This window comes from Xiphias gladius, chromosome 2, assembly GCF_016859285.1.
Source record: "Xiphias gladius isolate SHS-SW01 ecotype Sanya breed wild chromosome 2, ASM1685928v1, whole genome shotgun sequence".
NCBI lineage: Eukaryota > Metazoa > Chordata > Actinopteri > Istiophoriformes > Xiphiidae > Xiphias > Xiphias gladius.
The window spans coordinates 22,585,605-22,596,604 of NC_053401.1; the positions used below are offsets into that span (position 1 = coordinate 22,585,605).

An 11,000-nucleotide genomic window follows, 5' to 3' on the forward strand; every position below is an offset into this window, starting at 1 on the left:
TCCATCTTACCATCATTAGTGGGTCACAGTAATTTCTGCTTTTCAAGTGAAGGGTTATTTTTATGTGTTTTTATATATTATCTTGTTATGAGACTAAAAGAAAGTGGCTTGTGGTACTTATTACAATCAGGCGCTGGTACTAAACAGAGGTGTTATTCTGCAAAGAATGCACCCAAAGATATATGGTTGTTTATATCTGATAAGCAACCCCTTATCTGGAGGCGGCGTGACAGTGTGAGAAACTCTCATGGGGTGCTTTGAAGTGTCTTGTCTTTTATTACCTGTTTTCTACAGATAAGCCATTAAATGGGGAGAGTCAAGCATGTCCAGAGTGGAATGTCCGTACGAGGGAGGCACATAACTGAGGAGCAATGGAGGTCTCAGCCAATAAGAAGATGACCATGCCGACAACGTTATTTATGATGTTTAAACCTAATATCTGCTGGACCAGGGAGAGAATAGTCACTCAGACTTCTTGAACTGATGTGAATGCTGTATGCTTGTCAGGGATGCATAGTCTGGTCCAGAGCTCTGTAAGCAACCTCAATCTTTAAGACTTTGCTGTATCTTAATAAATAGATGTGAATTTAACTTTTTGCGTCCTGCATACTTCACTAAACGAATGCACGGGTCCTGATGTTTTGAAGGATGGACTCAACACAAGAATGAAATTCAACTAGCAACAAGTCATCTTTTAAAATGAACCCAGCTGTATTTTTTTTTTTTGCATTTTCTCTACAGTTACTCTGTAAGATTCAAGTGAGAGTTTAAAATGTAATCACAGCAGCATTACTATAACTCACATTCACTGAATTTCAGTAACATTTTATATTGTGATGATGATGAACATGTAATGTTGAAGGCGAAAGTTCTTACAAATTCTTTAGATACAGTAACGCCCTCAGTCTGGCAAAAGAAAACGAAATGACTGGATTTTTTTTTGAGAGAGAGAGAGAGCACTGAACTACGTTGTTTATCACAGATTAGAAAAGTACAATGTTCAAGAGTTCATTTTTATGTAGTTATTAATATTCATGGTGAAAAAGACAATTCTTCTTTTCTTCAATGTCCAACCTCTGATTCAAAATCATGTTGGACCAGTCTCCCTCTGAGGTAATACGACCTGGAGAAGCAGTGAAGACTCCATAGATCCTACCTGGGTTTTACATGACAAGCAAAACAATGCACTTGATAATACAGAGACCAGGGAAAGCTCTTGGGTGGATTAAACGGAGGAACACAGGTTCAAACTCTGCTGTCTATGGCAGCGCCTTTCAAAGTCCTTCCATCATGACTGTAGATGAGTCCAGCATCAGTCAGTACCTCCAGGTCAAGAGCTCTTTACTTCCGTGCTCGACAAAGTGACTGAAGACAGTGGAGCAGCCGCACAAAAAAACTCCACTGTAAACAAGTCGCAATGTGACCTCAGTGACATCTGGGTTTCCTCACCACCTGCCAAGGCACGTTGATAATGTCAGTTTTGAAAAGAGAAAGAAGCTGAAAAACATTTGATCAGAGAGCAATCTTGGCTGGATCAGAAGATAATTACAGGGGTGAAATATCCACAATCTAAAATATATTTTTTAAAATACACATGGCTGCAGTTTTAATACTGACAGACATTTTGCAGAAAAAAAACTCAAATATTTGTTCTGAAAAAACCTTGAACACCTGAATTAAGGGGTTGACTCAAAGATGTTAATTCACCTATTCACAAAATGTCTGGAGTCCAGACCTGTGAGGAGGAGTCAATGCAAAGCTCAGATGTCTTCCACATTCTACTTAACTGACTGCAGAGAGGACGACAGAGGACAGTGGACACACAGTTCAACATGATGGACTATAGGACAGGGCTGCTGCTTTTAACTGTCTGCTGGGCAGGTGAAGAGTTTCACTGATAATGATCTAAAATAATTTCTATTTGAGTTTCTATCTTAAATCATATGATGTTTTCTTTTCATCTTGACAGGTGTTGATGCTCAGACTCTGACAGAGTCTGAGTCTTACTTTTAATAAAATCCCGAGAAAATCAAACATTCATCATTAACTTACCAAAATTACCATTAAGCACATATAGCATATAAGAAAATGTCTGACTGAAACGGTCCCTTCCTCGCAAAACATCCGAGGACAACACAACAATACACTGAAGTCAGAGTGCAGGTATGAATATCAGAAATACAACATTTACACATTTCAGCCACAATAATGTACAGTATATATTATTTGGCGTGTAAAGTCAGTTACATTATGGCAGTGAAAAGCAGTTTCCTTAAAAAAAAAACACTAGAGGGAAGCAGTGTCAAGTTTATCTGGCGCTGTAACTATGAGGAAACACTTGTCTCTGCTTATCTCATCGATCTTAACTCACTAACATTCAAACCCTGGACTGAACTAGAGATTTATATTCAAATCAAATTCTAACAACTGTACCTGTGAAAAACTGGTCAAACACAATGGAAAAAGGAGAAATGCTGAAACACTGATCAACGTCTTTATTGTTGGTGTCTCAGTCTGGTTCTTAACTCTCTGTCTCTCAGAGTCCAGCACTGATCTTCTCCTAAGCTTTAGTCTTTATGTCTCTTTACCTTTCAGCTCTGTCTCTCCAAAATCTCAGACTGGTCAAAATGCAAATTCGCACAATGATGCACAGTCCCCACCCATTCAGCCTGCTCAGCATATAGAGTATATTCTTCATTTCAGCCTTTGTAGTCGCAGACTCAGCCAAGTTTCCACCATGACAGTTGTGCTAAGTGTCCTCCTCTTGGCTCTCCTTTCAGGTGAGTGCAGTCGGTATCCAGCAGAGCAGGAGAGAAGGAGCTCCGGAGGTCTGCTGGCTTCCTGTCATCTAAACTCTGTGTCTTTTTCAGCTTCTAAGCCCCAGTCCCTCACCTCCTCAGAGCCAGTGGTCCACAGAGCAGGAGAATCGGTCCCTCTGTCCTGTAAAGTGGAAGGACTTGCTCTTTTTTGGACAGTTTATCCTGAAACATTTAATCATCTAACGGGAGCAGATCTTTAAATACCTTTGAATATGCCCATAGGCTAAGATGCCTCTTTCATTCCCAACACTTACACTGAATTTAAACAATCTTAGAAATCATGTAGTAGATTGTACTCTGCATTTTTATGCTTGTATAACCAACAACCCAGAAAAGCGGACACACACAAGCAGACACTCACAAGTACACACACACACACACACACACACACACACACACACACACACACACACAAACACACACACACATATATCGGCCATGCCTTGTCCTGATTTTTCACCTTACTTAATTCAGAGTTCCCTGACACTCTTTTTGCATTTGTTGAGTTGTCTTGACAAGAGTCAGAATCATTTAATTCTTGTTCTCGTCAGGAGTCTTGAACAGTTATGATGTCAGCCATTAATAAGGCTGCGGTTTCAGTGTTTTTGGTTGAATAGATTCATTGTTTGTTCATTTCCTAAAGAAATACGTCAATAAAAATAAAATTTTAACAATGATGTATGACAATATAACCATAAACGCTTAATGCAAAAATGACCAGATCACAGTGAAGGCAGTGGTTTCTCTTATTTCATTTATTCAGGTGATATTGTTCTTTGCCACCTTTGCTCAGTCACAGCTGCCTTTGTTGCCCTTTGCCAGCAAGTTTTACTCTATAACCCATGTTTCTCTTTGTATGATAATCTTTCAGTATGTATGTTGCAGTCCTCTGACATTTTCTGTTACTGACAGTTATATTAACGTGTCAAAATATTCTTCTATTTAATGTGGCATGTATCAAAATTGGAGTTGGTACTGTAGAAGTATGCCTGGAGAGAGGCCTGGAGTTAGACAAGGCCTCTGAGAAGCGGTTGACAATCCTGGGACAGTATGTGTGTTGGGACAAACATCTCACACAATTTAATGTGCCTCATTCAAAACAATATAGTGACAAATGAACTTGAAATGAACTGACCTGTGTAGACTAATCATTGCATCCCCAGTTTCACCAAGCAACAACTGTTTAAATCCTGTCATTTCCTCCCTGTGAGGAGGAGTCAATGCAAAACTCAGATGTCTCCCACCTCTACTTAACTGACGGCAGAGAGGACGACAGAGGACAGTGGACACACAGTTTAACATGATGGACTACAGGACAGGGCTGCTGCTTTTAACTCTCTGCTGGGCAGGTGAAGAGTTTCACTGATGCTGATCTTAAATAATTTCTATTTGCGTTTCTTTCTTAAAACATATTATGCTTCCTTTTCATCTTGACAGGTGTTGATGCTCAGACTCTGACAGAATCTGAACCAGTGGTTAAAAGGCCTGGAGAATCCCACAAACTGACCTGTACAGCCTCTGGATTCACATTCAGCAGCTACTGGATGCATTGGATCAGACAGGCTCCTGGAAAAGGACTGGAGTGGATTGCTCGTATCAGTAGCAGTGGTAGCAGCACTGCCTACTCTCAGTCAGTCCAAGGCCGGTTTACCATCTCCAGAGACAACAGCAGACAGCAGGTGTATCTGCAGATGAACAGTCTGAAGACTGAAGATTCTGCTGTTTATTATTGTGCTCGAGACTCACAGTGACTGGAGTTGGTTCAGCAGCTGTACAAAAACCTACTGTCCTCATCTTTACCACAATTATCTCACACGATTAATGTCCATTGTTCAAGTAATTCAAGAAAATGATAGAATAAAGTTACACCAAACACTTTGGGAACCAATAATAGAAATATTAATAGAAAAATATTTTTAAACAGAGATACAAATGTAGAAATCATATTATTAGAAAGGCATCTTGCTTAACAGAGCTTCATTAAAACGACTCCTCGACTGAGACAGTAGCTGAGCAATAAACAGTTTGTGTAGTTAAATGATTTTGCTGTTTGTCTCACATGAGATTAACAAGTCTTTTTATTTGTCTTATTTTTCAGGAGATTGGAGTGCTTTTAAAATGACAGAATAAACATAATAGTGCAAAGACTGGAGTTTACAGAATAAATGGAGGTTCAAACTTGTTTCTGACGTATTCTCAATTAACTGTCCTTAACTATAATGTTTTTTCTTTTTCCTTCTTCTTCTCAAATTTGATTTAAAAATAGAGCAGTTTCTTACACATCATTAATAGATAAGTCAGCAGACATTTTGATCTTAAATACAACAATTATTATTTTGCATATTGTCACATAAGTTTCAGTTGCTAGGTAGTTAATTTCCTCCCAAGGCTCAGAGTTTCTCTGTATGTCTGCAGTCTCAAACACAATTTGAGAACTGAAACCTTCAGAAGTTAAAAGAAATCCAGACCTTCAACCAGCTGCAGCACATCAAGCAGCGTTCAGTTAGATTAACTTGCTTTCAGTTAACTGCTGTTTTCAGTAAAAGGAAGAAATAAACACACACGATTTAAAAAATCTTTTAAAATGTGATTATTACAAGTACAATCAATTGTAACAGAATATCTGAATTCAACTATTTTAAATTTTAACAATAATTAAAAAGTCAACAGCAGTGAAGACTTTATGCAAATCAGTTGAGGGAGTCCAATTATAGAAAAAAAAATCTGCAGGATCCTTCAAAGCAAACATGTAAAAAAATAAAAAATATATAATTTTTCTATTTATTCAGATAAATCAATGCATTTACACGTCTTAAATCAGTATTTGTTATTTGTTAAAATGGTGCTTTATTTTCTGTTATGCTGTTTCAGTCTCTTGAATTTGACTCTAAAAGCAGAATGTGATGTAGGTGGAGCTCACTGTAAACAAATCCTAACAGGGATCCAGTTTACATCATATTTAAGGAGGATTCATGGATTTGAAGACATAATAAACACACTTTCAACATGGCTGACAGAAAGCTGACACTCCTGGTGGTGGTTGTGTAGTTTCCATTGGTACTGAAGGTCAGACCATAACATAGTCTGACCCAGCAGTTAAAAGACCTGGAGAATCCCTCAGACTCACCTGCACAACATCTGGGTTTAAGTTTGGAAGCTCTGAGTGGAACTGGATCAGAGAGGCTCCTGATAATGGACTGGAGTGGACTGCTTATATAGACACTTATAGTTGTCCTATGTATTACCTACCGTCAGTCCAGGGTAGATTCACCATCTCCAGAGACGACTCCAGCAGTAAAGTCTATCTACAGATGAACAGTCTGAAAACCGAGGACACAGCAGTGTATTAATGTGCCAGAGAGACACAGTGAGAGATAGTAACAGGAGAGATAAGAAAACTACTTCCTCTATTTACCACCACAACTAGGAACATTCAAATTTTCTCTGTATTACATTTACTGCAATGCTAATTTCAGACAATATGTTTTAGTATCCCTGCAAGAATCCCAGCTATTACATCATATTATTTTAATTCTAAGCATATTAATAACAATTATTTCAATCAATAGACTTAAATTTACGTAATGTTTTCATTTCAAACTGATCTCCAAAAATAAGGTTAGGCACATAAAAAACATCCTGTGCTGAAAACAGAAATTCCAACAATTATTTGAACTGGTTGAGTTTTTTTTTTAATTGCAGGAATTTGAGTGAGTCATGAAACGACTCTCAATAAACTATTTAAGTATAAATATCAGGCAGGTTTTAAGCCTCATTGAAAGACAATTAAAAGGGACATTGGAAAAACCTCCAGATGTTAATTACACAATAGCAGTTTTTGGAAAATAAATCCTACAAAGTTAATTCCAGACTCCAAACTGAACCAAAGATTTTCTTAAAACATTTAAGTGTTTTTATTCTTTATATTATAATATCAATAATATTAATGATAATAGGTTCCTTTATTTAGCTCCACATTGACTCACATTCATGTGACCATGATCTGCCAGGTCTCTGTGGAAACTCAGTAATCTTCCTTGTGACACAGGATGACAGAGATCAGTGGAAACGTAGTTTAACATGACAGACAATTGAACAGGGCTGCTGCTTAGATGGTGAATATTTGCCTATTCACAGATTTAGAGTTCTGTCTTCAGACATCTGCTAAAGTATAGCGAGTGACTCTTTTCTTTTTTGTCTTTTTTGTCATGTTTATTCACTATACACATGTGAGAAAGTGGTCAAACACAATGAAAAAAGGAAAAACTAAACATCTTCATCATCATCATTGTTGCTGTCTCAATCTGTTTTTAAGTATCTGTCTATTTAGACCATATATTGGAGTTCTACTTTAAACCTTTAGAGGGCAGTTAAAGCCTTTTTTTCTCTCTTTTTTTTTAAATGTACATCTTTTACGTACAAGTGCAAATCTCAAACCATCAACAGGAAACACAAGTCTTCATAATGTTCACATGATTTTGTTGTTCCTTTACTTTCTTGAAAGAAAAAAAATGTAATTATTCAACAATATTCAAATGAAATTTCCTCGTAAGGCAGTGAAGTATGTGTGTATGTCAGTGAGACGACAGAAAATAACATCAGTTCAGCTTCAACGTCAAACATGTTCTCTGTAGCTCTGATCCAGCTGCCGGCAGCTGGATCCTGTGAGGAGCTTTCAGTGGATTCACACTAATAAAAACCTTAGATTCACTGAATAGTCAGATGAATGATGGAGATAATGTTGATAATCTATTCCAGACTTTCACATTTACATGTTTTTACTCAGTGTAAGTTATGTACACTTCAAAATTCCCTTTGTAGACTTCAACCAAGAATGTGTTACTTAACAAAATTTAATTTCAGCTATTATTTGTCAAAGACTTTGTTTCATGAGCAAAAACAATTCCTACTTTGATTTAGGAAACTCTGACATGTATTAATTTAGAGTTGGCTTCAAAATGCTGCAAAACCTTTACTTTAATTTTTGTTCCGTGTTGATTTTTCTTGTGTGTGCTGTACTTTTGCCTATATATTCTATTTTGGGGGAACTTTTTGAGACAAAAGTCTAATTTTAAGGGAAAAAAAAATAACAAAAAAAACATTTAATGTTACAGAAACTTCGACGTCAGGAGAGAATACAAGCTCAGAAAGAAAATTAAATTCAGATTTCATCAATCAAATTAATTTACTTGAATATAAGCTGTCCTTGGTCAACAGTAAGAAAAAAATGATTGCCAAGTCCTCTCCAACTCTTTCATTCCTGTGAGGAGGAGTCAATGCAAAACCCAGATGTCACCCACCTCTACTTAACTGACTGCAGAGAGGACGACAGAGGACAGTGGACACACAGTTTAACATGATGGACTATAGGACCGGGCTGCTGCTTTTAACTGTCTGCTGGGCAGGTGAAGAGTTTCACTGATGCTGATCTTAAATAATTTCTATTTGAGTTTCTATCTTAATACATATGATGTTTCCTTTTAATCTTGACAGGTGTTGATACTCAGACTCTGACAGAATCTGAACCAGTGGTTAAAAGGCCTGGAGAATCCCACAAACTGACCTGTACAGCCTCTGGATTCACATTCAGCAGCTACACTATGCATTGGATCAGACAGGCTCCTGGAAAAGGACTGGAGTGGATTGCTGCTATCAGTAGCGGTGGTAGCACTTACTACTCTCAGTCAGTCCAAGGCCGGTTTACCATCTCCAGGGACAACAGCAGACAGCAGGTGTATCTGCAGATGAACAGTCTGAAGACTGAAGATTCTGCTGTTTATTATTGTGCTCGAGACTCACAGTGACTGGAGTTGGTTCAGCAGCTGTACAAAAACCTTCAGTACTTATATGCAAGACGTATATGCTGCAAAACAGGAAAAATAGAACCAAAAAAGTTCAGCACTTAATAAGAAAAAACATGAACACACACATATCGACACACACAAACACATACACCGTCTCACAACACAACAATATTACCACTCAGATATCTGCGTTAGAGCTTAACTCCAGAAGTAAATAATTTCTTTCCATGAAAAAAAATCATACACACATTATTAAAAAAAAAAGACTAAACCCAAACTTAATTTTCCATTCCATCCATCTGTCCATCAATTCAGTTTGTTGTTACAGACATTTGTTGTTGTGTCTGTGCTGGATGGTGTACTGGCATTCACTGGGGGAAACCTCCTGGATGGCTGATCATTCCAAGACATTTCCCCGGTGTTAACAGTATTTCAGATTGTGCAGCTAAACACACAAACATACACTAATACACTGTATCTGTTGCAGAGCTTCAAGCCATTTCTCTATATGTGGGTGCTACACAAGCGGTAGTTGTATTGTGATGAAGCAGAGAGATGGCAAATGAGGACAGATTGAGTTTCATGCGCTGCAGTTTAAGGAAGAAAAAAGAGGTCATTGGGGGTTTTTTTTAATTTACAGCAGCCCCAGCCTTTACAAACCTCTTTATTCTGATAGTAAGGTGGTATGTTGGCTCAGTGTCAAGCACTCTCACCTCACAGCAAGAACGTCTTGTGTATGTGTATGAGCTAATAGATGAAACATTAACTGAGATCCAGCTGAGGAGGAGTCAATGCAAAACCCAGATGTCTTCCACCTCTACTTAACTGACCGCAGAGAGGACGACAGAGGACAGTGGACACACAGTTTAACATGATGGACTATAGGACAGGGCTGCTGCTTTTAACTGTCTGCTGGGCAGTCGAAAATATTTAATGAACTTCATTTGACACAGCGTTAATCACCGTTTGACATAATGTAACCATCTTAAATCATGTGAAGTTGTCTTTTTCATCTTGACAGGTGTTGATGCTCAGACTCTGACAGAATCTGAACCAGTGGTTACAAAGCCTGGACACAGGCAGATTCTGTGTTCACCCTCAAGGGGCTTATAGATCATGAGTCAAAATATAATCCTATTCTGTCTTAAATTGATGTTATTTTTAATAAAAATTAAACATTCATCATTAACTTACAAAAATAACATTTTAGGACATATAGCATATAAGAAAATGTCTGACTGAAACGGTCCCTTCCTCGCAAAACATCCAAGGACAGAAATACAACATTTACACATTTCAGCCACAATAATGTACAGTATATATTATTTGGCATGTAAAGTAGTTACATTATGGCAGTGAAAAGCAGTTTCCATTCAAAAAAAACACTAGAGGGAAGCAGTGTCAAGTTTATCTGGCCTCTGTAACTATGAGGAAATACTTGTCTCCGCTTATCTCATCGATCTTAACTCACTAACACTCAAACCCTGGACTGAACTAGAGATTTATATTCAAATCAAATTCTAACACCTGTACCTGTGAAAAACTGGTCAAACACAATGGATAAATGAGAAATGCTGAAACACTGATCAACGTCTTTATTGTTGGTGTCTCAGTCTGGTTCTTAACTCTCTCTCTCTCTGAGTCCAGCACTGATCTTCTTCTGAGCTTTAGTCTTTATGTCTCTTTACCTTTCAGCTCTGTCTCTCCAAAATCTCAGACTGGTCAAAATGCAAATTCGCACAATGATGCACAGTCCCCACCCATTCAGCCTGCTCAGCGTATAGAGTATATTCTTCATTTCAGCCTTTGTAGTCGCAGACTCAGCCAAGTTTCCACCACGACAGTTGTGCTAAGTGTCCTCCTCTTGGCTCTCCTTTCAGGTGAGTGCAGTCGGTATCCAGCAGAGCAGGAGAGAAGGAGCTCCGGAGGTCTGCTGGCTTCCTGTCATCTAAACTCTGTGTCTTTTTCAGCTTCTAAGCCCCAGTCCCTCACCTCCTCAGAGCCAGTGGTCCACAGAGCAGGAGAATCGGTCCCTCTGTCCTGTAAAGTAGAAAGACTTGCTCTTTTTTGGACAGTTTATCCTGAATCATTTAATCATCTAACGGGAGCAGATCTTTAAATACCTTTGAATATGCCCATAGGCTAAGATGCCTCTTTCATTCCCAACACTTACACTGAATTTAAACAATCTTAGAAATCATGTAGTAGATTGTACTCTGCCTTTTTATGCACACACACACACACACACACACACACACACAAATCGGTCATGCCTTGTCCTGATTATTCACCTTAGTTAATTCAGAGTTTCCTGACACTCTTTTTGCATTTGTTGAGTTGTCTTGCTTTTTTTTTTTTCCCTGAGATTTGTGAATTC

The 11,000-nt window shown here is 38.1% G+C and overlaps 2 gene segments (V, D, J or C); both read left to right on the forward strand.

Annotated features, from left to right (window-relative positions):
* Nucleotides 1-1,832: 1,832 nt before the first annotated feature.
* Nucleotides 1,833-4,570, forward strand: LOC120802579. The segment is given in 2 exon segments: nt 1,833-1,881; nt 4,257-4,570. Coding segments are annotated over 2 exon segments (363 nt in total).
* Nucleotides 4,571-8,175: 3,605 nt separating this feature from the next.
* Nucleotides 8,176-10,665, forward strand: LOC120804161 (the record flags this gene model as incomplete). The annotated part of the segment is given in 3 exon segments: nt 8,176-8,224; nt 8,313-8,608; nt 10,594-10,665. Coding segments are annotated over 3 exon segments (417 nt in total), but the record flags the coding sequence as incomplete, so codon positions are not given.
* Between the last annotated feature and the right edge of the window lie 335 nt (nt 10,666-11,000).